The sequence below is a fragment of the Centroberyx gerrardi genome, chromosome 8, assembly GCF_048128805.1.
Source record: "Centroberyx gerrardi isolate f3 chromosome 8, fCenGer3.hap1.cur.20231027, whole genome shotgun sequence".
NCBI classification, from domain to species: domain Eukaryota; kingdom Metazoa; phylum Chordata; class Actinopteri; order Beryciformes; family Berycidae; genus Centroberyx; species Centroberyx gerrardi.
In genome coordinates this window covers 13,683,173-13,710,131 of record NC_136004.1, presented here as the reverse complement: position 1 = coordinate 13,710,131, position 26,959 = coordinate 13,683,173, and the positions used below count along the sequence as shown (strand labels likewise).

At 42.8% G+C, this 26,959-nt stretch overlaps 3 protein-coding genes across 4 annotated transcripts in view; 1 reads left to right on the top strand and 2 right to left on the bottom strand.

Annotated features, from left to right (window-relative positions):
• Positions 1 to 26,959, top strand: part of gig2p (grass carp reovirus (GCRV)-induced gene 2p) — a 359,050-nt gene that overhangs the window by 265 nt on the left and 331,826 nt on the right. Inside the window, exon 2 of one of the 2 annotated variants that reach the window (XR_011785597.2) lies at positions 794 to 1,957. Coding sequence is in view for 1 of the 2 variants with exons in the window: in XM_071927470.2 (XP_071783571.1) it covers positions 830 to 1,495 (666 nt within the window). In the remaining variant the exon portion in view is untranslated. Of the gene's footprint in view, positions 1 to 793; positions 1,999 to 26,959 lie in introns of those variants that run through there. The other variant, XM_071927470.2, reaches the window with a different exon arrangement.
• On the bottom strand, positions 1,999 to 20,468 carry skic3 (SKI3 subunit of superkiller complex). The gene is made up of 41 exons (XM_071927466.2): positions 20,437 to 20,468; positions 19,953 to 20,053; positions 19,700 to 19,843; positions 19,389 to 19,480; positions 19,198 to 19,273; positions 18,947 to 19,093; positions 18,492 to 18,590; positions 18,232 to 18,340; positions 17,900 to 18,040; positions 17,610 to 17,708; positions 17,193 to 17,317; positions 16,450 to 16,536; positions 16,053 to 16,156; positions 15,772 to 15,898; positions 15,269 to 15,448; positions 14,951 to 15,075; positions 13,284 to 13,534; positions 13,021 to 13,123; positions 12,701 to 12,883; positions 12,286 to 12,433; positions 12,058 to 12,136; positions 11,881 to 11,942; positions 11,730 to 11,786; positions 11,562 to 11,630; positions 11,277 to 11,351; positions 10,862 to 11,003; positions 10,648 to 10,741; positions 10,359 to 10,436; positions 10,043 to 10,167; positions 9,760 to 9,883; positions 9,195 to 9,419; positions 8,657 to 8,729; positions 8,342 to 8,395; positions 7,849 to 7,960; positions 7,338 to 7,466; positions 7,120 to 7,244; positions 6,243 to 6,407; positions 5,062 to 5,214; positions 3,936 to 4,066; positions 2,904 to 3,033; positions 1,999 to 2,501 (listed from the first exon to the last, which is right to left on the bottom strand). The coding sequence occupies exons 2-41, from the start codon at positions 20,040 to 20,042 to the stop codon at positions 2,421 to 2,423; spliced, it is 4,713 nt and encodes a 1,570-aa protein (XP_071783567.2). The 5' UTR covers positions 20,043 to 20,053; positions 20,437 to 20,468; the 3' UTR covers positions 1,999 to 2,420.
• Positions 20,477 to 24,794, bottom strand: arsk (arylsulfatase family, member K). Its single transcript, XM_071927497.2, has 8 exons — positions 24,595 to 24,794; positions 24,247 to 24,376; positions 23,746 to 23,905; positions 23,178 to 23,460; positions 22,891 to 23,062; positions 22,368 to 22,592; positions 21,893 to 22,108; positions 20,477 to 21,496 (listed from the first exon to the last, which is right to left on the bottom strand). The coding sequence occupies exons 1-8, from the start codon at positions 24,697 to 24,699 to the stop codon at positions 21,222 to 21,224; spliced, it is 1,566 nt and encodes a 521-aa protein (XP_071783598.2). The 5' UTR covers positions 24,700 to 24,794; the 3' UTR covers positions 20,477 to 21,221.

The window sequence follows — 26,959 nt, the reverse complement described above, 5'->3', positions numbered from 1 at the left end:
GGTGTAAGTTAAAGGCTACATGAAGATAGGGCTTTTAAGGAAAAGAATAACGCTTTTCTGTGAATAAAACTGATTTGAGTTTATTTCGGTGGTAGTTTAGGTTATAGTATACCCAGTTTACCCAGCTTTTCATTTACAACATCACTGCATAAACAGGGGGGTATCAGGAGTGACAGACACGATGAGGAACACAGGTTAAGTTATTAGTTGCTGGCGGCCACGCTACATGAAATAGACATTTTGCTGAAGGATTGAGTAGTTTCTTAAGCTTGTGTTTTATTTGGAGAAGCCAGTGTCATCTGTCATTCGCCGTTAAAAAGTAGGCCTATGCTATTTATACAGTATTGATATGATTGCTGAGTAAAAGGCAGCCTTCTCCAACAGTGCTGTTGATAATGACAGACCAGATGCTATCATATCATTTTAGGATAGACTGATTAACATTCAAAAGTAACTAAGTAGGCTTGAGTCCTTCTATTTGAATACAATGTAAATTATCCTCTAACCTTTGGAGTGTGTGGGACACTTATTCCTTCAAACAATGTTGTGATTAACGTGGACATTTGGTGTAAATACAAATAAACTAAAAAGTTAACCCTTTAATGTTATGCTACGTTTTGTCCCACTGGTCATCACTGTGTGACAGATATGGCAGAAACGATACTAGGAAACAGCAGTAGCTACTTGCTGGAGTCCTGACTAGGGTTTAGATTTAATGTCAACAAAAATGACACCCATCATTTCTATACAGTTCTTTTCTGATGTATTTTTTCTCTTTTCCTTCCTCACACAGCTGCTGCTCTTTTGCTTTTTATATTCGTGTAGCAGCATGTCGGTGTCATTCTCTGGCTGGGAGGTGACCTATGACGTCTCTCCTCGTAGTGTGGAGCTGGGAGAGTCGCAGGAGCCCAAAGACAAGGGCGTCTACACCATGTACCACGGCACCAACATCGCCAGCGCACGGCTCATCATCGCCAGCGGCTTTAAACAGTCATCAGGTGGCATGCTGGGAAAGGGAGTGTATGTCAGTCGCAATCAGAAAAAGGCTCAGCGTTACCCACTGCAGTGTCTCCCCGCTAATCGGGTAGTTCTGGAGGTGCGTGTGCGTGTTGGCCGCGTCAAGCGTATTGACAAGGACAACCATCCCATGCAGTACACCTGGAACGCAGGGGGCTACGACACCGCCTGGGTGCCCCCCAAATGCGGCATGCAAGCCGTGCCCAGCGGCATGGAGGAGGATTGTGTGTTTGACCCCAAGAGAGTGGAGGTCAAGGCCATCGCTCTGGCACCAAGCACCACCGTGCAGACAGAGCTGCAGCAGCTCTTAGCAAAGAGCCCCAAAAGACCGACGCAGGGCAGTGGTGATGGTGGTGTGTGTTCGCTGTGCAAGAGAAAGACCCTGCAGGGACACACACACACCAAGCAGCAGTGCTGGGGTTGCGGGCAAAACATCTGCGTCCTCATGACCAAGCATGTCTGTCCTGCCAGCGCCTGAGAGGCTCGAAGATGGAAGAAGAATAGCTTGAAAGATGATGGGATTATAACACAGATGGATAAAAGATGGAGGTTCATATGGCCTCAGAATGCGTTAGAAATAGGGTGGAGGGAAAACTAAAGTTGCAATGAAATAAAGTAAAAATACTCAACTCAGGCTGTAATCATGGTGCAATGGAAATAGGACTCAAAGTCTCTCTGTCTTTTCCTGTCTCAGAATTACTCCCTTTCCCTTCCAGATAAAGAAAAGGCTGCAAACCGATACAAGGGTTATTATTGTATCGGTTATTATTATTATTATTATAATGACTTGGGGACACAATTTCTGTAACTGATCTACAAAATCGTATCTATCAATTGAAGAATCGCTGATGGCAATGATGCATTTGTGTTCACTGTTAAGTTCGATTAGGTTTTTCTACTGCATTAGCTTTGTATTCTCACATCAGCGTTATAATAATGTGTAATCAAGAGGAAACAGTCTTTATATTTTGAATAAATGCTTTTATTCCAGTTTGGCTGTGGACATGCGTTATTTTATCTGAAGTCATGGTGTTGATAGATTATGTAATAACACTTTTTCCTGCTTTTGATTATTTACTGAATTGCAAATAGAGTAAACAGACCTAAAGCCAATAATTTTCATTATAATGATAGCATCACACCCATATTTACTGTCCAATGAGCACCATTACTCTGTGGCCCAGCTCTATTCAGATGCCTCCACTTCTGTAAACATTCAACTTGATTACATATTTAGTGAAGACTTGTGAAATAATGCTGAAGACAAAAAGTTCATTTAGTGATGGCTTAAGGTCATTATTTTAGCAGGCTGTGGATAAATCCATAGACAAATTATTTATTTGTGCAGATGCAGTTATAGGCTTGCTAGTGTGCTGCCTGGTGTGTCTGTGTGTGGTTGGGAGTCAGGATGATGAGGAGGTAAGCAGTGAATGTAACTCCAGCAATCTTTGATCTCCATTTGTTTTGGCATGTTCCAAAAGGACCTGCAAAGACAAATTGACAGAGAATATGTTCACTATCAAAGTGTGCTGAAAGTAAACAGACATGCTTTAAAATCTTAAGTGTCACCAGTCTGGCCTCTATGCAATCTCACTATTAATGCAGTATCACTATGTATTTTCATATATATCAAGATATTTAGCTGTTATCATTGTTCTAGTCTCTCTCTCACTGCATGAGAGAGTCCATTAACACATCCATAATAAATGAACAATTGTCAAATGGGTGTGGTGATGTCAGTAGTATGAATACTAACAGTGGGGTCCAGGATGTGAACTCAAATCCCTTTGTTCTCTAGGAAACACGGTTGTGGAAATAGGCCTAACTATTGTAGCATCACTACAATAAAATCTTGATATGGTTCCAGTAGCTGAATGCATACTCACATCCATCAGCTCCTGGTCGTTTTTGGCATGTAGGTGTCTGAGGAGGTACCAGCTGGCCACCTGCACCACTGTCACTGGGAAGTCCTGGGAGGAGACGTACACCAGCCTCTCCAACAAACGCCTGGTTTCCCTGGAGAAGACACACACAGAAACAGCCAAAGGAGTAAAATGATTGTGGTGTCCAGAGACGATGGGACGACTGCCAGGGGGACGAGACAATCCATCTTGCGTTTGTCCCAGTGGGCAGGATTGCTACCCAAACCCTTTCCCATTTCCCTGTCTGTCTGAATGTCTCGTATACACAATCTGTTGTGAATATATGAACGCGATGTGTGAGGCCTGCATAAAAGTGTGGAATATGTGCATGAAATGGTCAGGAAACGAATTAAACTTAAACTGTGTCGATGCAAACAACAGCTATATTCATTTGCTATAAAAACCTATGGGATGACTGGGTTGTTGTCTATATTGTAATTGGCTGGCACAAACCTCCCATTTGCAATCACACCAGACCCCCAGGGGCCTGGGTTGAAACCCACTCTTGAGTCCGTAATTGTTCTTCCTGTTTTTCATTAGTGTTTTCAAATAAAATCAATAAAATGCTAAACTTGTCTCTGGCATGACTGGTCTTTCATATTATGATTATGCCAGCCACAGAGGTGTTCAAGCTGTATTTCTCAAGCCAATTAGGCAGTTTATGAATACCAAATTTGTTCTCCGCAGCTCTTCAATGACTATAACACTCTATTTTAGCTTGCTGGCAGGCCTGTGAGGCCCATTATGTCTGGATAGAATAACATTTGCTATGTAAATTGCTCTGCGGTGTATTACCAGCTTGAAAAGACAGCTGGAGTAATAAATCTGAACAGTTTCAGGTATCATATGATCCATTTGGTCACTTAGATGCAGTATTAAACTTGACCATCAGGATAAATTCATTTGTATACTCACCCAGGACAAGACACACAACTCCCATACGCATCTGCAGACTATTTGCAGCAGGGGAAAGAGCGCAGTATAACAAGCACTGACCTAGCTGCCATCTTGGTAGCAAAGTGTAGCAGGGCCTGGAAGAGAAGGGCCATAGGGGATGAGCCCAGCTTCAGCACTTCAGTGGTGGCTTCCAGCACCAGGTCCTTCCAGTCATTACCTGGGACACCAGCCTGAGAGGTCATGACCACACAGGGTTAAGGATAAAACTGTCTGGGAAAAATGGTCTCACCTAAAAATCCAAAATGAATTCTGTTCATCTATACTTAACTTGATAAAAGAGATGTGACAAACAGATGGTGCGGGTTAAGATAAAAATAAACCTCCAAGTTCTTCTTATTAAATGAAATGTAGCAGCGATTCTCCAACTGTAAACATAGTCACAGTGGGTTTGCTAACAAGGCACACAAACCTAGGACTACTTTAAATGTTGGCAGCGGGTCTCAGAGGAACAGTACCTGCAATAAAAAATGAGATGATATCCACAGAGCTAGCAAAGCCTCAAATAAGAAAGAAATTTCCTTAATCGTGTTGGTATGCCGCTATGGGTTTCGGCTGTGCTGGGAGCAGTGGACTAAAAACCACATCCTCTCCAATTAAGGCTGCATCTAGTCCTGTTTGCATTTCCACATGGCCTTGGCTGCTGATCCTATAATTTCACATATGGATATTTACCCATCTCTCATCTCCTCTACCTTGTTGCTGCTCATGTGACGTCATGTGGAAAGAAGAAGCCTCTAGCCCTGCAGTTTGTGACCATCATACTAATGTAGTGTATATGTGTGTGTGTGTGTGTGTGTGTGTGTGTGTGTGTGTGTGTGTGTGTGTGTGTGTGTGTGCCTAGTAATATAAGTCTATTCCGTCTGTTCCTATAGAGAGCCTGTCATCGGTGTTAAACCATACTAATTCTCACTTCTAAAACAGCGTTGTCACTGTCGGGGCAAAAGAAAAACATGCAGTCTAGGTTACCATCCCAACTAAGTGTAAAATTTACCTCTATCCCACAATACCATATTCCTGTCTTTCAAATATCTCAAATGTACTTGTTTGTGGCAACAATATTGCAGAAATAAAGATGACTGACTGCTGAACATGTTCATCTTTTTATCCTAATCAGGAATATTTTGGATCCACTGTATATTCATGTTATATCCTATAGAGAACTCACCATGCAGGATCCTAGGGCCAGCAGGGCTAGTCGGAGCAGGCTGGCTACCTGGCTGCTATGCAGGCCCAGCTGTGAGGCAAGCTGCAGGCTCTGTCTGTAAGCCATGACTGCCTGGACCAGCAGGCCCTGGCTACGATACACCTCAGCCAGCCACTGGGAGAAAGAGAGGAAGAGAGCGGTGGGGTGAGCGAATGGTGAGAAAAATAGAGAGAATGGGAGTGTTATGGAGGGAACGGTGGGAGAGGAAACAAGAGAAAGAAGGTGGGAGGGAAAGGGGAGAGGAGATGAGAGGACAGGAGATTGTAAGAGGAGAGGCACCATGGGATGAGGGTAAGTTTAGGAGAGGAGAGGGAAAGAAATGAGTGAAGGGAAGCAGGACGTCCAGAAAGGTGGTACAGTGGAAATCATGAGAGGAAGACAGGGATAAAAATGAGTCACTCCCTTTTTCCTCAATCAGTAATGAGGTTACATCTGAATAATCACTGATTACAATAGCAATCCACTGCCTCTTGCTTAGATTTGTAGCAAATATAGATATAAATGTACAAGGTGTATAAGTGTGCAAGTGGCTTCACAATACAATGTTGTCATGATAACAGGAATGAAGTTAAATGTATAACATATTACACACAGTAACAACATGATGGAATATGTTGAGGCTAGGGCACTTGTTTTTTCCATAATATTAGGAGTTAAATGGAATGGTTGAAAGAGAGAACACAGCTGATACGCTTCCCCCCCTGCACTTCCACACTTTCCCCCTGCTGGCTTCAGCCATTTGATGTTAAGTGCAGCAATCGAAGGTCTCGAGCAGGGCACAGCAATGGTTTTCATTAGCCCGGTCTCTCAGCGGGAGAAAGAGAACATTGCTGTGTTTTGGTCAGGAGAGAGAGCCATCATATGATTTCATTACAAGATGACCTCAACCTTTTACAACAGCAACTGCTCAGGCTACACTAGCCACTCATAATATTTTCAAGCCTCTCCATATGGAGATGTAATGGAGTTTGGTTGGTTTGGTTGTTCTCACTGTGTGTGCGGTAACAATGAGGTATAGCACCCTTTAACATTTTAAACCACGGAACAAATGATGCTTAAAATTAAAGAGTTGCTGCTCATCAGTAATTTACTACAATCCAAGACACTCATGCTGTATTTCAAATAATGGAGTATCCACTTACATGCCACGCCCCAAGGTTGGTGGGGTTAACCATGACAGTGCTGCTGAGCTGCTCCAGCACCGAGTCTGGGAGGGCAGTACCACCATTGGCCAAGAGGAGGCGCTGACACTGCACCCGTCTCAGTGACAGCATCACTGCTGGGTGTTCTGGAGAAACACTCAGCACCTGGGACAAATGCAGGGAGAGCATGAGGAACGCAGTAATGGAGGGGGGAGGGCATGGAGAAGTAAAATCTAAATTTATTTTGTCTTACATAAAATAGTCTTTTTGTTTTTTTACTACACATGTAGCCTGTACAGTGCATCAACCATGTTAATTTCTGTCTGGTACCAATCTAACCCCTTGTACAGTTAATTAAAGTAATTCAGAAAATGATGCTGAGGATAAGTGGCAGATAGACGGGGGAGGAGATTAAGTCCCCAGAACTGAGGCTATGGACTAGACGATGTTTGGAAAAGAAGGCAGTGACCTGTGCTAAGTGAGTGCGACACTTTGGTTTGCTGCACAAGGCGGATGTGTTTTTAGCTGTGACCAGCAGCTAGTATAACTCACACTTTTGGTCGGTCACAAAAATTTAAAAAAACTTTACTGGGCATGTGCTATTGTAGGACACGGCTATTAGACTGTATGGGCCTGATTGTTGCATCTCTTTGAGCTTAGCTCAGTTGCTCGGCAAGCATAGTTTGCCACACCAGAGATCACAGGTTCTAATCCTGATTGAGTTAATTCAGCGCCAAGCTGGTCGCACCTCATCACAAATTACATGCTTGTTAGTGTGTAGACACACAGATGCAGCACTTAACATACATATACTGAACTTCAGTCAATGTCTGGGGTAGTAGGCCATATTTTTGTTATGTGTGTGTTCATATTCCACCTGTGAGCAGAGGGCCTCGGCCTGCTCCAGTTGTCCCCCCAGTGTGAGACCAGTCACTGCCTGTTGTAGCACCCAGCCTTCCAGAGCCTGGGCTAGAGGGCGCTCTATCTCCTCCACACTATGCACTGGGATACAGAAGGGAGTCAGTCAGATACACACAAAACACACACTAAACACAGTAAAACACACACACACACACACACACACACACTCCTGACCTTTCTCAGAGACCACTGACATCAGGATCTGCTCCAGTCCTAGTCTGCGAGGAGCAGAGCCAGAAAGGAAACAGGAAGTGTTTTCTGTGTGACAGGCAGCCATTAATCCTGCCCATGCTGCTGGGTCATCTGAAAGCAGAGAGGAGAGTGGAGAATCAGATATGGATACACACACACACATCTCACACAGACATGTTCTCAGTGATATTACAGCTTTGCTATAGAGGAGCTTGCAAGCATTTGTTTTTGTGTGTCTTACTCTTCTGATGTTTGTCCTATATCACTCTGTTCTGGTTGAGTGTTGATCAGTTAGATCTAGTTAGGCTCAGCCCTTTGAGACATGCTTGTGATAAAGGGCTATATAAATAAACAAACTTGAAACATAAATCAACAACAACAAAATCTGCACATATCTGTCATTGTGGTTCTTCTTTTTTGGTTAGTGTGTATATGTGATGGAGTCTAAAGTGTGTGTGTGTGTGTGTGTGTGTGTGTGTGTGTGTGTGTCTACCAGGGCAGAGCAGCACAGCTCTCTGCATGGTCTTCAGTGCGTTCCTGTGACTGTCCTCTCCCGAGTGTCTCCCACTAGCCAGCTGGTTCACTCCACTGTACAACAACGCCCTCTGCAGGCACACACAGGTCAGATCAGTTCAGGAAATGCACAAACACTGTGGCAGAGATACAGTCAATAATGAAAAGTACTGGGACATGAACAAAATTTAGCATATTTTGGCTGTTGACATATCAACAATGTAATACAGATTAAACATGAATGCAGTTGAGGCAAAAGAGTAGACCAACAGACTCTCCGTCCACAATGCAGAAGACAATTTTGACCTAATTTGTTATGTGGCCGTGTCATTAAATTAAATTATGATATTGTCTAAGACTCAGAGGGGAGCACAGTGAGGAGGAAGGAAGTGTAAAATAAAAGGAGAGTGAACAGAACAGAGAAAGACACACAAACCATTTCAACATAATTCTAAGCTCACACAAACACTCACCTTTCCTTGGGTCATACTGGAGAGACAGGCGACATGGCCTGCCATCGCTCCACCCTGGAATACAAGCAGATAGAAGCATGAACCCTACCAAGCAATACTGGAATTAAAGAGTCATGGTGAGTGAAGGATGCTGACGTGTCCAACAGTATAACAGCAAGAGTTTATCCTGCCCATGAGGAAGCTCCAATAACTGTGTGTGAGTATATTATGTTGGATTTCCTGGGTTTGCTTTGAATGTGTGAGTTGTGTGTGTGTGTGTGTGTGTGTGTGTGTGTGTGTGTGTGTGTGTGTGTGTGTGTGTGTGTATAGACTTACATTGGCCTTCCTGGGGTAGTACTGTGGTACCAGTCTGGACAGCAAGGCCCATAGAGATGGGTTGCCTGGATTGCTGCAAAGAAGACAAAGTAACCAAATAAACATACAGGTCAAAAACCTTTACAGAATGTATATCTTATATAAACATTTTCTATTAATCACATGAATATAATTATGCATGTTACATCGCTGTAACTTTGAAAGAGGTCAGCTGTAGAAATCAGCAAGAGCAAAAGAACATGTGATGGGTGGAAAAACTGACACACTGCAAGATTTTTTTGTTTTTCATAGATTATTGATCTTTGCATTAAGAGATTTAAAATGGTATGTTACATAATAGGGAGGACAAAATGATTCTGTTTGAGTTATTAATAACTGTATCAAAACAATGAATTTTGATCAAACATTTTCTGATGTAAATGGGTCTCCTGTAAAGTTAAATGAGGCTGGGTGTATGGCGTTTGGTCACATATCATTTGCCCATCCCTACTTTCTTCTATCAGTAGGATACTCTGAACAACTGAATCAAACAGTTTACCTGTGTACGGCTCTGGCAGCCTCTCTTTGCACGGCGCTGTAGTTGCCCTGTAGGGCCAGCAGGGAGCAGGTGAGCAGACATCGCTGCTCCACAGCGCTCCCAGTGGCTGAGCCTTGCTTCAGCAGCTCTGTCAGGGCAGCACCAGCGAGCGTAGCGTCACCGTGGACCAAACCCAGCGCACATAAACACAGCAGAGACTCTGGGATAGGCTCCTTTAACATGGAGCTGTGGAGACAGGAGATATATAACCATGAGCAGATACACAGACAAATATGTACACACATGCATTCACCCTGCTGAAGTGTCGTTGAGCAACACACTGAATCATTTCCAGCTCCAAAGGTACTGTTCACATTATTGTTACACACGCAAATGAGGAAAAAGGTATTAGTAGTTATGCAATTATTTTGTCATTTCACTGACAATGAATGCAATGATTACATGAATAGAGGGTTTGAACAAGGCTAGCTGACCAGTGCAGTTTGACTTGAAAAATGGCTAGGTAGGCTAGGTATTTTGGGCAGGTATTTTGGCAAAGAGAGTCAATGTTAGCAGATGGACTCACCATTTAAAGAGCAGAGTCTTGGCTGGGTCGAGGTTACCCTGCCTGTGCTGAAGCAGGGCCAGAGCTGTCAAGATGTAAGCCTTGTCCTTCTCACTGGAGGCCACAGCCAGGGCACGCTCATAGGCTGAGAACACACACACACACAGTTAATTTAATTCAAAAGATACACACCATGGTCATACTGAAACACGTGTGTATATACTTTATCGATAATGTACAAGTCTGTCATGCACGCACACACACACACACACGCTATATCTCTGATTTCAGTGTGGCTCCTCACCGTTGATGCTCTCTGGGATGAGTCCTGCCCTGCAGTAGGCCAGAGCCAGTCCAGCCAGATCATAGAGCTCCTGTAGTGGAGTGGAAGAGTAAACACGCACCGCCTCGTCCCACTGGCCTGAGGTGCTGTGGAGGACACAGCGGGATATGCAAAAGGCTTGAGCATGACACATGGGAAATGTTTTGAGGCATGCTGTTTGTGTTGACCAATCAGTGGATGTTTACATCATTCATTTGAAATTCACCAGGTGGGGTAAATTAATTGCGCATTTTCAATGACGGTTAAAGAAAATGGTAATAAGACAGCTGGTTGTTACCATAATGCACGACCATAGCTGCCCAGAGCAAAAGCCAGTTCTTCTGTAGAGGACATGGACTGAAGCAGTTCAACAGCTCTGAGGAAAGAGAGTTCAGAAAACACATACAGGAGTGAGTTATAAACATAAAAATTACAATAATTTAACTATTGAGTATGATAATGAGTTTGTTATAGATCAAACAGAGGTACAACTTTCTTTTCCTATTATATTATCTCTATACTGTCTCAATCTAACAGACAGGCTGAAAGAAAAAGACAGAGACAGATGGAGTCCGTTAGTGTCACACCTTTGGTAAGCCTGTACAGCCTGCATCTTCAGCTGCAGATGCTCGTTCAGGTAGCCCAGCATAATGAAGGCATCAGGGTCAGACTGGATCCTCTCTGAAAAGAAGATGACGAAAATGTCACACACCATTGTCTGTAACACATGACCCAACTACCTACATGGATGCATGCGCACAAACACACACACACACACACACACACACACACGTGCAGTACCTGTGTACTTGCTGAGCGCCACCTGAGCAGCAGAGACGGCGTTCATCTGGACTATGTTGTAGCGGTACAGCTCAGAGTCTCTGTTGCTCTTATCCAGCAGGGTGGCACACACCCAGTAGGCATAGCCTTTCACTCCCTCCGTCTGCAGATGCGAAAGAGGAGTAGTAGAGAGGAGAAATAGATGGGGAGGAGGGAAAGAAAGGAGAGGAACGTGGAGTGTGACAAAGTAGGTGAAAAATCACTTTTCTGTTTCATCACAGTATCATCCCTAATGACTAAATTAGTACCAACATAAGGCTAACATTAGAAGATTAAGGAGAGTGACAGAGACATGAAGGAAAGATTGAATTCTCATTAGCAGGCTAATGTGTGGGAATAACGACAGTAACCATAATGGTTTTGGGAGATCACCCACATGTGTGCTGAGCTCAGTGGTGTGCCTAAAGAGGTCCATGGTATCGTAGCTTCCCACTGTCTCTGCAATCAGCGCCTGGCAGGAAGACAAAGGGATGGAGAGAATATGATTTAGACAGTGAGAGAGAAAGAAGGGACTAGAAAAAAGGTCCAAGACAGCATGGCATTCCAGTAAGTAGGATTTCCTGGAGTACGGTTACTGGTGTGTGTCACTGAACTGATTTTGAAACCTGTGTCTCATAATGTCTTTGCTAGATGAAGTCTTGTCTAAGATGGGGTCCAGTACCTGTCCGATCCAGCAGGTCACATAAAGCGGCTCCAAGGACTGGGCAATCTTGAAGGCCTCGTGTGAAAGCTGGGAAATCAGGAGAAGAAGTATTATTATTATACTATGAAAAGGGCAGCCAACTTTGATAAATCCAAAAATGATGAAAGAACACCAACTACCACGTACCTCTATATTTTCCTTCTTCAAATACATGGCACCGAGGTTGGTCCAGGCAACAACATTCTATTGTGGGTTAGCAAAAATAGAATAAAAAGATGAATATTTTATCTGGGAATACAATTCACCACCTGTATACAAACAAATGTGCAATACTTACGTTTGCCTCAACTTGTATGGACTTGATGAAGCAATGTTGAGCCAGGGCAAAGTTCTCAAGACCTGGTGTCAGAGAAAAAAAAAATGTCAGGAAGAAATGTCATTAGTTCTTCTGACCTAGGTCAATAAAAAAGAGGTCACACAAATTATTTACAAGAGTGAGTTAGTCTATTATTACCTTTGCTCATGGCAATCACTCCCAGGGCATTCCAGTAGCTATGGTTCCCACTGTCCATCATGATAGCCTTTTTCACACACTGAGAAGAGACAAGGAGACTGGTTAAAAAAAATAATTTTGCAAGCAAACTATGTAAAATAAAATAATCAAAGACTTGGCAGTCTAGGAAATTCAAGTCTTGCGGATGCCTTAATTTATTAAATGGTTGTACAGGACAGAGAGTATTACCTGCTGGGCCTTCTCCAGGAGCAGGGCTGGGGAGTTCTGGTCTCCCTCTGTAGGGCAGGGTAGGCTGGCCTGGCGGTGATAGTTGAGTCCCAGGTCAAACCAAAGGCTGGGGGCCTCAGGCATCAGCTTCAAAGCATGACCATAGCACCTACAGACCAGACACACACTCATTCAATGTCTAGAGTCTATCCAAGGCCAACAATAAGACCATTATGCCATTAAAACTACTCAATGTCAACTGTACTTTATTCTTTTTTCCTGACTTTTTACAGTGCAAAGTCCAATAACCCTAACTAACCCTAACAACAACAGTGAAGATGTAGGATTAGCAGAGTAGCAATGGTTGAGGCAGGTCTGAAACCTTGTGGCCAAGTCATGCGTGACACAGTGATTCCAAGCCTGTTGGTGGTCATACCTCTCGCCGACTTTGAGTGTCTGGGCCTGGTTGAGAGTGTGGCTCTGGGTGGCGGGGTCTAACCCAGCCAATGGGCCTGGCACTAGAACCCGGGCTCTGTTTGGAGACACAGTGCTGACTGTGGTGCAGGCATCTCCCAGCAGCTTCCACAAACAGGACAGGTCTGGACGCAGCTCCACTGCTCTGAGGACAGAAGGAGAGGTGAATGGATAGATGAATGAAACGAGAAATCATCAGTCTGATGCTGGGATAAAATGGGTCACAGATGAAGCCTTGTTTCACATGAAGAGTTGCTAGTAAAACAAATTTCTAGTCATTACCTGAAGAGGTTTTTTATAGCCTGCTGAATGAGGTCTATAGCCCCTCCATCTCTGTAATCTTCCATTAAACCTTTTGCCAGTGAGAGTAGACACTCCCCTAGACCTGAACAACAGATCACAGAAAACTAATTAAACAACCAGTAGCAGATCATAAAAGAGATGACCCACTTGAGATATGCAATAAAACGTAACATAATTCCAAATTAAGTACAAGACTGACAGTTGAGAGAATATCAAAAAGACAGGTACTGACACACGCCTACCTTTGAGAGCAGGGACATAGTCCTCCCGTGTCGTGATCTGCAGGTACTCTGCCGCAGCCTCTTTGAACTTGCCCAGAATCTGTTTGATTGCTGCTGTCTGGTAGACGCTGTAGATGGAGGAGGGTTGAAGCTCATGGGCCTTGCCAAAGGCCTTCAGAGCTGCTGTGAAGCTCCGGCGGTTCAGGTAGGCCTCGCCCAAACACTCCCAGCACACCCAGTCCTCAGGGTCTGCTCTCAATGCTGCCTGCAGACTAAAATAAAAAAACTAAATTGCACGAGGGCTTAAAGAGCTCAAAAAAGTGGCACGGAATGACAAAGACCAATGTAATATCATTTTAGGGCTGAAACGATTCCTCGAGAAACTCGAGTAACTCGATTACTAAAAATCATCGATGCAAATTCTTTGCATCGAAGCTTCGTTTAATCCATATAACTATATACACACTCAGTGTTTCGCACGGATGATTATTACTGTTGCACAACGCGCTGGAGAAAGAGAGAGAAAATAGCGAGGGGCGAAGAGAAGAGACAGGCCAGAGAAAACGACAGAAAGTGTCCAAAGTTTCGGATCCAGTGTTGCCAACTTGGCGACTTTGTCGCTAGACTTAGCGACTTTTCAGACCCCCCTGGCGACTTTATTTCTCAAAAGCGACTAGCGACAAATCTGCCGACTTTTTCTGACCATGGGAAGCAATGTTAATGTGTTGAATCCCAAAGCATTTGGCAATAAATTGGTTCGGCTGATGCCGGTTTTCTCTACTTGCTTGTCTAATCCAGAGAGGTCTGACGGTCACAGCGCTTCCCACACACAGCGTAGCTCCTTCCCTCCGCTGAGAGCAGGGACTGTAGGATATGGTCCACTTGTAATTGCTACCGGCGTATGCCGAAACTGGCCCGGGTGGGCGGAGTCAGCACTTAATATTAAAACGGGATGAGATGAAGGCTAGTAAAGAATGCACGTTAATTATGGCTATATGTAATGGCTAGTTAAGAACGTAAATCAATATGGTGGCTAGTTATGATGTCCCTAAGTTAGCTAAGTTTTGCTCAAGAAAATAACCACAGAAAATAAAATGCTGCAGTCAATTTGTGAAAGCCTGAGCTTCATTCATGTTATTATTATGATAGTCACACACACACACACACACACACACACACACACCTACTCCCCTCACAGTGATGCATAAAATACCCCAGAAAGCAAAATATCAGGTGGTGTAAGTGGCAATTGGAGCCTAAAATGCACCAGTCCAATACAGCAGGTATATTCAGTTTAGTTTGATTGCAGTGAGTAGGGTCAGCAGGTGTAGGGCAACCCTTCAACATAGTAAATAAATGTACATTAGCCAGTCTTATGAACTTGTATGATATTTAGGCCTAGTAATAAATATCAATAATAATAATTATTTCACCTCGTTTTCAGTAAATCACAGTGTCGTATGGACAGCTTCGTGCGGACAGCTTTTCTCTTTTGTATATTTACTATTGCTCTTTAATAAAGCAAAAGTATTTCTTATCCGATTACTCGATTAATCGATGGAATAATCGGTAGAATACTCGATTACTAAAATAATCGATAGCTGCAGCCCTATATCATTTGAAGCAATACTGAGCAGAATTACATTAAATAAAAAATGTTGTTTAAGATTCAGATTTAAGATTCTTACTCAGCGATAGCCTGTGGATGCTGTCCGACCTTCAGGTGGTAAAGGCCTCGTCTCATCCAGGCCCACTTGGCGGAGCCTGGAGTGGCTTTCTCTATCACCGACTGAAGTACTGCCAGGGCAGTGTCCTATGGCATGCAGAGAAGGACAAGGGGAGGGTAAAAAGGGAAGGGAGAAGAGGAGGAAGGAAAGGGGCAAGGGGAAAGCTAAACATCAGTAAGAAAAAACTCTAAAAACACACGACAGCTCTGAACACCGTGGCTTGCAGGTTTGTTTTTGTGCCCGTTTGCCACTACAGTTTGCCACCACCAGGCCGCTCACCATGTCCTCCTGCTCCATACTGAGATCCACAGAGGCAGCTCCAGACTCGGCATCGCTGCTGTCCAACTCAAAGGCCTTCTTATAGCAGCCTCGCGCCCGACCACGATCCTTAGCCACCTCCCGGTAATAATGTCCAAGGTAGCGGAACACACAGCCAAGGTTTGGGTCTAGCTTCGCAGCCTGAAATGTACAAATGCAGAGTTTGGCTCAAAAATAAGATATCTACCATTTGAAAAAAAGACATATATAGCAAAACGATTGCTAGCAAAAAATGAAACATATTGTGGCACTTTTTAAAGATTAGCAGGTAAGTTCAACCCTTTTAACGATAATACAGAGTGGACCATCTATATTTTAGAGACTAAATGATGAACTAATTTTTTTCTTTTCTAAAGTGGATATATAGTGTTCTGCAACATAACTCATCAATCACAATGGTACTAGTAAGAGATGGCCCATACCCATTAAAAATCCAAACTTTTTTCCATAACAACTGTACTAACCTTGAGCAAGTGTGTATGGGCTTTGCTCCGGTCTCGACGGGTCTCTTCTCCCATGTCCCAGTAGAGCTGTCCCAGGAGGAAATAGTACTCCCCACTGTCTGGGCTCTGGCCTGCCGCCTCCAGGAAACTACACCATGTGGAAAAGCAAGAGAGAAAAGGTTTGGAGGGCAGCAATTTCTACCATGCAAAGCTATGACAAGGTAGGCTGACACACACTTAGATGGAAGCACACAGGCACGCTTTGCATGAACCAAGAGAGAGAAACATATGGAGTTATTTACCTCTGCTCTGCCAGTTGGTGCTGGCCCTGGGCTAACTGTGCCAGTCCTCTCAGTGCCAACCCCTGGGCCAGGTTAGGGTTAGAGACCAGCAGCTCAGAAGACACCTATGGAAGATGCAATTATTTTCTCTGCATCAATCTTTTTTGTGTCTAAGAAATATAACTCTTTCCTCTTTTGGAGTATATGAAGATAAAGGTTAGACATTTATCTGAAACTGTAAGCATTGTCCTTTGTTCAACACTGTCAATGTGCCAAAATTATATATTCAGCTGTAATTATCTATCCCTACTGCAACACTGCATTTCCTGATCAGGTAGCTCATATCATATCATATGGTATCATATCATAACTCTGACATTTACATTAGGCAGAATTCAGTAGGTAAGAGATACCTTACCTGAAGTCCTTGGTCAACCTGTCCTTTGTTCAGATACGCTCTTCCTTTAAAGGCTACCAGAACTGGGTCTTTTTCACCATCTGGGATCTAAAGAAAAAGTGGAAAAACAACTCAGAAAGAGGAAGACAGGCTGGCTAGAAAAAAACAAAGTATAATGTGCATTTCCTTGTGTATTAAAGATTTAATTTTGAATTCTCCCAACCCGTCCTCCACCCCCCCCACCCACACACACACCTACTTGCATTTTAAACTGCTCAACGATGGACGGTGCTACAAGTGAGTGACCGGTGGCGCAACAATTTCATTCTCGTGCCAAAAAAGCAGATGCCAAAGCAGTATTATAATTTTTTGGATCATTATATATTACATCTTTACTTTCCTTGTCCTGTGACAAGGCTGTAAATACAATTTTGTAGTGATACTTGAATTTGTTCAGAGGTTCTGCACCATTTGGTGATATGCCACACCCACCACCACACCCCGTTTGGCCAATCGACATGAAAAGTTTGGCCCACAACCAACCTTGCACAAGTTTTGTGCAAACTTTTTGAGATATCCTGCTAACAGACGGATGGACGGATGGACGGACAAACAGACGTGGGGGAAATCATTGCCTCATTGGTGGAGGTAATAAAACACAATGGAAGAACAGCAACGAGTAGGTGGGTAAATATGTGTGTGTGTGTGTGTGTGTGTGTGTGTGTGAGTGTATGTGCTTGTGTGCGCACGCTTGTGTGCATTACCTGTGAGAGTGTCTCCAAGGCCTGGTCTGAAGCCTTCTCCTCCCCACTCCTGACCAGGGCCTCCAGCCTCTGCCTCAGGAGCCTCAGCCGCAGCTCCTCGTCTCCAGACACACACAGTGTCAGACCTGATAGAACAAAACCAGACACACACCTGAGTTCAGTGTCTCCTTGAGGGACCAAAGACAGCTTCAGACCACTCAAGACACACCCTGAGATGATGCAGTGATTAGCGTCCTTGTCTCTAACACCATATATCACTCTGGTGGGTTTTTAATAAATTACACTAAACCCTAATAAATTAAATTCTGTTAGACCCTGGAAAAAGACCTAACCAATTCTTGAGCGATTGATCAGTGATCAGATTCTGTTGTCAGATCAACTGGATGACTTTGAGAATATACAGTAGACTACCCATACCTTGGGAGCAGGATGTAGCACTGTCGGAGTATCTGTGCATTTTGAGCTGGGCCTGCGCCAGGCTGCACCATCCTGTACTGGAGCCCATTTTCTTCAACCCTAATGAAACAGAACAGTCAGTCAAGTCACAGACTGTCAGCACAGATTCCACAGAGCCCAACTTCCAAATTACAGCGCTGCTCATGGTGAGATTAGCTTAAAGGCTTAAGCAGTATGTGTCGAGTAAAAGCGTGTTCAGGTACCTCTTGCCCTAAGAACAGGATGCATTCTTTGTTGAAGTGCAAACTAACCTCGTGCCAGGTCCTTAATGGCAACTTCATATTTGCCCTCCTGTAGAGCTTTGGTGCCCAGACCCAAATGACCTAACCCACTGTTGGGGGCCAATTCCAGGAGCCGGGAGAAACAGCTGCCTGCATCCTCACTCTGGACGCCTTCAAATGAAAACAAAGCATGTATTAACATTGGCTGTGCCATCTACTGACTGACTTTTTGAATGCGAATGCAAAATTGTACTCATTTACAATGGCACTTTGATAGCTTCTTATAGACAGCTACTTGAATCTGTGTGAGAAAGTTAATCACTGTGACTTTGTCTTTAATGAGTGAGACAAGAGTGTCTTACCCGTTTTGAGATAGTGAGAACAAAGGACTTCAAGAGGATAACTTTGGCTGGGGTAGAGGGACAGCATGGACTCACATGCCTCTTTCATTTTGGCTTCTTCATGTGAAAGCTACAGAGAGGACACATTCATGATCAGCAGCTGAATTAGGACAATGAGCTGGCCTAATTTCAGTCCTATCAGTGGATATGCACACACTGACAATGTCCTTGTATTTCTGCGATGGTGAAACACAAACATCTGAGAGAGAGAGCGTACTTACTTTAGAAAGACATGTGACATAGTCGGCTGAGACCTTCCTGTGTTCCTCTCCTGGCACAGGATCGGTGAGAACCATGGCCTTCTCAAATGCTGTGATTAACTGTCATAGCCAAAGACAATGACCACAACAGTGACCAATGGGCAGACAGCATAGGGACAGTTTCACTAAAATGGCATTAAGAGAGACATAGTAGCTTTTATGCCGCAATCATGTGCTTCAACACAGGGCCGTAGTATTTGAGTGTAATACAAGTCCAGATTTCTATGTCTCTGTCACAGCCACTATTGGGTGTCTATCCATTTATTTATTGCACAAAATTGCTAAAAATAACAACAGGCTAGCCTTATTTTCTCCACCTAGGGATTTAGGCTATTGACGAATTGAATGCAATCACATAATATTTAGTATATTATCCCATGCTGCTGAGTTTCATTGTATATTGGGGGAAATCTTACATGCTGTTGAGTTTCATTGTCCTGCTCCTCCACATCCATGCAGTCTGAGAGGAGACGGGTCATCTGTTGCCATAGCTGCAGCAGCTCCGTCTTCTCCACAGCTTCCTCCTCCTTCAGTTGGATGAGCCGAATCCAAACCTTTGCCAACTACGTACACACACGCATTCATGAGTGAAACTAAGTACCCAACGCTGTCTGTCTCTTCCACTCTCATTAAGTCTTGAACATAATATACCTTAGAAGTTACATACCTTTAAATATTCTTTGTCCGATTGATAGATATCTGACAGTTTTCTGATCACCTCATAACATTTGGTTTTGTCAGAACTGTGGATGGAGTACAGAAGGAGAATCAACAACATCAGAAATCAAATATGTGATGCATAATTGTCTACTCAATTTTAAGAAACATGGCTGAAGGAGAGGTTCTTCAATAGCATACCTTGCATATAGCTCAGTAAGCTTCTGATAGACGTCAGGCAGCTCGGTTTTGAAATCCCACTGGTCAGTCTTCTCGTAAAGATTAGCTAACCCCTGAAACACAAATGTAGCTTTTGGTACAGTTCAGGCTTTTAGAGTATTTACAAGGGCCTCAGTAAAAATTCTGTATGACACATTTCTTACGCATTGTCCCCAGTGGCATCCTCTTTAACAAATGGCATGTAACTGTATTTCAGTGATCACACAGTATCAGTTGATGGCATGTTGTCAGTTTGAGAGAGCACTGACCAGATGTAAGTTGTCCTATCTTACCTGCCATGCCAGCAGCTGCTCAGGCTCCAGCTCCAGGGCCTTTCTGTACGCTGTCTGTGCCTGGTCCGGTTGCTCCAGTTCACTGGCTGCCAAGCCGATGAACACCCACGCATTATAGTTGTTCTTCTCAAGCTTCAAAACAGCCTAAAGCCAGGTTGAAGAGAGGGAAGTCAGTGGTTCAATATTTCTGTTCAAGAACTACATTTGCCTCATTGCCTCCTTTGCCTTGATACCTGGATGTGGGATGCCTCACCTTGCAGTGTTTCAGAGCCTCTTTGAACTCCTTGTTTTTTATGGCTTCTCTAGCACTTTTCAGTGCAGTTTTCACTTCTTTACTCGACATCCCGTGAATATCTGAGAGAAATAATTAAACGCATCAGAACATCCTCATATCAAGTGAGTCTGAAATAATCAGCAACTCTTGCAAGCTAGCCTCTGTGTGAACAAAGTATGAGTTGATTGACTTTAGGTTGCACAATTATGCTGTTCCCACTAAGGACAGATGATAGCGGTGATGTGCCAGGCAAAAGATTTGACCGCTGACTTAACAGCAAACTCAGGTAGCGTTTAACTGTTAGCTGCGTTAGCAACTATCCCTGACAACTATCGTTAGCTGTTAGCTGTTCAAAGCCACTAGCCAGTAACGCCTCAGTTTCAAATGACAACTAGTTTCAAACCTTTATAAATAGATAATAATCGATTTATTGATTCAGTTAAGTTATTAGCTTTATAGTTACCCTGCGACTCTGCAAATACAAACCAATCACTATATGCGTTGGCAACTGTTTTTTTTTTAATGACATGGAAGTAAAAGCCGTCTGAATTTTCAAAATAAAAGCACGTTTTAGTTTGGTCCATTTGCGTGGATATTGATAGAATAAGGCAGGCGTAGTAAATAAAGTTTACACTCAGCACCACTACCACCGCCAATAATGACAATAACAATATAATAGTAATAACAATAACAACAACAAAAAACAACAACAACAGTAATAACCACTTAACCACTAAACACGAATGAATGAATGAAATTGCATCATTCCACAAAAAAAAATGCTTAGCTCTCAAAAAACTTCCAATGACAGACATGTTTGTTCAAAATAATACAACAATAAAATGAAGGGGTCCTGCCCATATCTACCATACCTTGTAATCACAGCCTTGTTGCATCATTATCTTTGAGAACAAAACCAACAGCATCACAAAATACCACTTAGGGCTTACGGTACAGTTAGATTCCCTTGGTGGTGTACAGCAGGGAGAGATGCTTAGGTCTACCCGAATCAGATCCAGTCTAATTCAGTCACACACACACACACACACACACACACACAGAACCAACATAATCTACTGAGTCAGCCAGTCAGAGGGTCGTGCTAGATTTTAGTCCCATTGAGAGAGTACGGATGTGTCAAAGATGTGAGATGTGAATCTGAGTGAAAGTCCAAGTGTGAGTCATGGACGTTTAAAAGCAAACGATAAAATTACATTGTCCATCAGTATAAACATAACAGTATAAATATCACGATGATCCGTTGAGCCACTCATCAACAGCTCTCTCACTGGCTGACACATCTTTCTGCCAGTCCACATGCCACCTAAGGTTAGCAATGACCTGGCTGTAATTGCTCCCCAGACCCTGGCGCCAGGCACTAAATTGCTGTTTGTTGTAGAGATGGACAGTCTTAGAGACGTTTGGATAGTCTACAATGCTACGCAGTAGCTTGTCCAGGTGCGCCCAGACATCTGGGAATTTGCGCACCACATTGTGAAGTTCTTCCTTGTCCAGTGTTAAGTCTGCAAATGAGAGAGAAAATAGAGAAAGGTCAAAGGGAGCCAGGGTTTTATGACTGCATTCAGACTACATCATGTTTGGGGCTTCTCTGTTCATGCGTTTCATTAAAAAAATGAGATGTCCACCATTTGAGGAAAGTAAGTAAGTAAGTAAGTAAGTAAGTAAGCTTTATAAAGTGACTCCTCTTACAGAATGACTAATAGCAAACAATTTAGTAGATTGTGGAAGTTTTAAAGCACCAAAGGACAAAATGATAACCTTTACAGATTGGAACCCCTATATTTGAGAGTTTAGGAATGATGAATAGTTTTTTTATCTGTATGGTTGGTTCTTACCACATTCTAGTTTGAGCCTTTCTAGTTTATAAGTGTCTGAAGTCACTGTAGATGGGAACTCACCAAAAAGCTGTGGAGGGATACTCAAGCCATCCGCATAGGCGATGTACTTCCACCGGCCAGTTCTCAGCATGTATGTAGAGGCATTGGCGTTACAGCCGTGATATTCACTCAGAACCCAGTCTGGATGCAGCTTCGGGGGATAAACACTGGGCTTGGACAGCAGGGGAAGGAGCGAGTGGCCGCTGAGATCACCTGGTGCTGAGATGCCTGCGATCTCTGCAAAGTTAACATCACAGAAAAAAAATACTCCAATGGAAATGTACCAGAGGCATTGTTATTTCTTTGGTTTTACAAATTGTAGGACATCTCCACATTTAGATTATTCATCCTGATTCTTTGTAAATCTAGAGCTGATTTTCTACCCATTAACAGACTTTTGAATCCTTTCTACCCACCAACAAACATTTTAATCCCATTTTAAATCCTATTTTTTCCCTGTTCTGTCCACAAGTGCTTTGTTTTTGTCCTTCCTTACCCAGTACAGTGGGATAGAGGTCAACCAGGGACACAGGCTGGTTGACCTGCAGGCCAGACATCAGCCCAGGGCCCATGATGAGCAGGGGAACATGGGAACTGCCCTCAAACATGGACATCTTGTAGAACTGTCGGTGCTCCATGGCCAGGTCTCCATGGTCAGCCGTGAAGATCACAACAGTGTTGTTGAGCAGGCCGGTCTCTCTCAGAGCTGAAATGACCTGGCCTAAAAAAAATAGAAAGAGATGGGGACACAGACAGAGAGAAATGTAGTTATCAAGAGGAATTTGGGTGGGGAGAGAGAGGGTGGAGAAGCTAGTGAAGTGGCTCCAATATGGATTTTGATGTAGCTTTTGACATTTTACTGTATGTATGTGTACAGAGCTGCTGGATTTATGCAATCATAAATGATCAAATTGGCATTATTTAAAGCAATAGCAGCAGAATAAAGCAGTGATGACAATAATTGAATTTCAGTGCTGACCAAAATCTGGTGCCATCTCATTTAGCCATTGTCAACTAACCCAGCATGGCATCTGCTTCAGCACACATGGCATAGTAGAAGGCCCTTATGCTTTTGACCTCCTCCTCAGTGAAGTTCCCACTGCAGTTCTTGGTGAAGGTGGAGTAGTAGTCAACAGGGTGCATGGCAGACATGGGCAGCCATTTAGGAACAGAGATGAGATCAGAATTTACCTGTGCATGTAAAAGAAAAGATTGGGATTTTAGATTGATATCCCCAAAGAAACACAATGTAATTCTACAACAGCAGAAAGAAAGTCTTCCAGAGACAGAGAAAGAAAGAGCATGCCTTCTTGAGCCAGTATGGGGAGGTGCGGAAAGTGGATCCTCCTGCGGTGGGCCCCAGGGAGTCAGTTCTGTAGGTATGAGGCAGGTTGAGGCCCAGGTAGAGAGCGAAGGGCTGCTGTAGAGGTGCAGCTATGTGGTGGATCCACTGGGTGGCCCTGTCTGTGGTTTCCCAGTCTTTTTCCATGATCCTTACTTTAGACACGTTCCCAACAAGCTGCGTCACAGGCCGGCCCTCTTGGCGCAGGAGGAACTGAACATCTCGTGTCCAGGCCTCCACTCGATTACTGAAAGAGTTGCAGACACAAACATGAATACCCACTACATGCAAACCTTTACATAAAAAAAGGGAACTGGAAAGAGCCATATGAGGACAGGCATCCAAAAGTAGTAGAAAATGTGAATATGACACATTGTTCTGGAAATTAGGTGCACACATAATACACAGTCTATTACTGCATATTAGCAATGAAATTAAATGTTAAGAAAAGGTAGGGTTTTCTTGTGAGAGACCACTTTTGAGCATGCAGGCTCTTGTCTCTTGTCCAGATCCCTGACAGTGTCTGTCCTACCTGACGGAGTGACTCCCTGAGGTGTAGTCCAGCTTGCCCAGCCTCTGGGTATGATACCCATTCTCCTCCAGCAAGTCCATCCATGTTGTGGCATTAGCATCCAGGCACTTGTAGTTGTTCCACGACTGAGTCAGGTGAACAAACTGGCCGCTCCACATTGCTAAGAACAAAGATTTAAACAGAATAAGTCCATTATTTGTAAAATGGCCACAGAGCAGTGAAGTGCAGGATAGCATGTGTGCTGATACTATATATATCCTCTTTATATATATATATATACTAAATTCACAAACTTCAGATCACCACATTTATGGGGAAAAAACACTATTTGACCCCATTCTAAATTCCGATGCAATGAAGCCATTCACGAGTCACATACAAAAATAAAAAATATTTTACAATAGAATGCTAATTTAGACCCACTTAGACCCAGGTGAGGCGCCTATAAATTATATTTAGAGGGGAAACCCCTGTGTGTTAGTGGGCAGCTTGGTCTCTTACCTGCTCTTGAGGGGCAGCAGATGGGTGAGTTGGTGTAGGCATTGAGGAAGGTGGCACCCAGCTCCCTGAGGTAGTTTATGTATGGTAGCTGCACAACTTTACTGCCAGGGTCAAAGGTCAATCGCCCATCCTCCACAAATGAGAAAACTGATATTAAAAGCTGAAGCCATTGGCTACTATACAGTCAAGCAAAGATAAAATGTCAAAAATAAGAAATAGATAGTATCTGATATCGACATATCAATGATATACTGCTCCTGCCTAGTAAATATTATATTATAGCAGCAACTTTTATAGTATTAAAGCTATGTTGTAACTTAATTCAAAACTTCAGTAAGTGGTACTTACAAATGCATCAGACATCACCATGACAATGTTGGGTCTGGTACCATTTTGGCAAATGCTTTCACCAAAGATTTGAAACAGTAGAATCAAAGCAAACACTAAATACATGACGGCGATTCACCTCCAACAAATATGGTGATTTGTTGTTGTAAAAGAAGAGATTTGTTCTTGATACGATTCATAACAGGAAGACATTCACCATTAGCCTGTTACTTCTCTGTTACTTGGAGAGGGACGGATCTGATATAAACATTCCGGGTTCCGCTTTCAAAATAAGAGCTTTGTAGTTTATATTTATAATATAGCCTGGCTAGTCCCGTTAAGTGACTATGTTATATTTTAAAAATGGAAAAAGAAACACAACATAAAACATAAATATTTAATTTCCCTCTCCTATTCCTCTCCTCTCCCTCCCCCAAGAAAGAGACAGCCTATGCTAAACATTGGAGCACAAATCTCGTAGAAGAGAAACATCGTTTAATAATAATAATACAACATAATTCACATAAGATACAGCATCTTGGTGCAGACAAATAAAAGTAACTTGTAGCAATCTTATAGTGTCACATAGTAACATCTGGCTAGTAGATGGCCCATCTACTTACAGGACCATATAGGCTACTACTTATTCCTTTAGGCACGGACCATTGGGTTACATATTATTCAAATGCAAATTCAGCGAGGTGTCTATCTACGAATAAGGCGAATAAGATACATAAATATGTAAATAAAGATTTGCTTAAATGTGCAAGTATGAATTTTCCAAGGGCAAAAAAATATGTCAAAAGACTGCAGATTAACATCATCCTACCTCAAGGGAATACTTTATTTTCCGCAAAATAAGAAATTCAACTAGCCTAATTAGTCTCATTTTTTTATGAAAATTATTTAAGTGTACTTTCTCTTGATGTAATGACTCAGTGTAGACTGTAGAGGGCAGCACTAACCTTTAAACCCATCCTGGCTGTATGGTCCTGTTGAACTGCCTGTCATGACACCTTCATTAATGCATCTGACCAAAACATGTTTGTGAGAAACTACAGTAGGCTACATATGAGTTTACCCAAATAATGAATCGTAGAGTATATCATCAATATCATAATCTAATAAACTAATCTCAGCGCTACGGCTAAAATAAATGAAGTCTTTCAAATATGCCTAGGAAGGAAAAGTGAATGTGTTCTTTTGACACAAACGCTAAAGTCATCCAGTGGCGTTGATGTTGGCCTGTTAGAGGATCTTGCAACTAGGCCTAGAAATAAGGCCTTGTTCCACACAAACACCCAAATCACATTATAGCACAACCTTTTCTTATGGACCAACTGCTGTTTAAAAGCTTAATAAAAGAGTCGCATTTTATTGAATTGTAATAATGTCACACTGAATTACGGAATAGAAAATTATTTGTTTAAGATGACCTCCATCATGATGATTATATGTTTACTAATAGCCTATTATCATTAATTATCAGGTGAAAGCAAGAAGCCACTATGGAGCCTAGTGTGAGCTGTTCAACAGGTGATGACTGGTTTTAAACCCTTGGCATCCACGAGGTGGCGTTTTGAGCCTCAGAGTTGTTTTGCTGAAAACTGAGTTCAACACAATGAGAAGCCCCAACCCCCAGTCTCCTTGTCTGTGGAGCATGTTGGATCATTTTAATCTTGATAGGAAAGGCCATGTGTGGCAGGTTTATATGGGAGGCTTTTCTTTAAGTCTGCCCAACGTCTAATCTCTTCAAATTTGTGCATAGAGTCCAGCAATTCTGCATGGCCTATCCTGCATCATGCAACATTGCAGGTCTACACAAATGTAGGATCTGTAGTGAGCCATTTGTGTTTGAGACCATAATGTGGATTACATTACAGATTCATGTATAGACCGTGTTTAGCTATAGGCCTACACAGCTCTCCAGGAAGCTAAAGTCTATAGGTCTACATAAAGGCCCTGAGGTGATCTACTGTTAAAGTACGATCATACCAACTATCATATTGTCACTGTCAATTGCAGCTTGAGTTTTGTGTTTTCAATGTAGGCTACAGTGATGTGCATTGTTTCCCATTGAATATCTACATTGCAAAAATGAAGTCATTCAGTGTAGCAGGCCCTATTGCGTCTTAAAGTCTTATTTTCCTTAAACAACTGGGGGGGATAATTCACTTGTTTCCAATGCAAATCAGCTAGCTTCAAGAATTATCTTAAATCCAAATTACATTAACCGCCTTATTACAAAATATTGTCACTTAATTCTAAAAAATGTTTTTTAAATAAGTGGAGAGAAAACCCATCTCACTCCATTGGGCAGATGTTTCTGTTTTTACCTGTTTTAAGGATTTAAAAAAACATACCTCTTTAAACTAAATACTAGACT

What these genes read in the sequence shown, in the direction of transcription:
- skic3 (XM_071927466.2), bottom strand. Translation starts at nt 20,042, where the DNA reads ATGTCGAGTAAAGAAGTGAAAACTGCACTGAAAAGTGCTAGAGAAGCC. An exon ending in CTATGTCCCTGCTCTCAAAG is followed by an intron (nt 13,124 to 13,283) that starts GTAGGCGTGTGT and finishes TCTGTTGTTCAG; the next exon opens with GTCTAGGGGAGTGTCTACTC. An exon ending in TGGCCCTAGGATCCTGCATG is followed by an intron (nt 4,067 to 5,061) that starts GTGAGTTCTCTA and finishes ATGACCTCTCAG; the next exon opens with GCTGGTGTCCCAGGTAATGA.
- arsk (XM_071927497.2), bottom strand. Translation starts at nt 24,699, where the DNA reads ATGTATTTAGTGTTTGCTTTGATTCTACTGTTTCAAATCTTTGGTGAA. An exon ending in TGAAGCAGATGCCATGCTGG is followed by an intron (nt 22,593 to 22,890) that starts GTTAGTTGACAA and finishes TATTTTTTTTAG; the next exon opens with GCCAGGTCATTTCAGCTCTG. An exon ending in CCTCTATCCCACTGTACTGG is followed by an intron (nt 22,109 to 22,367) that starts GTAAGGAAGGAC and finishes TTAACTTTGCAG; the next exon opens with AGATCGCAGGCATCTCAGCA.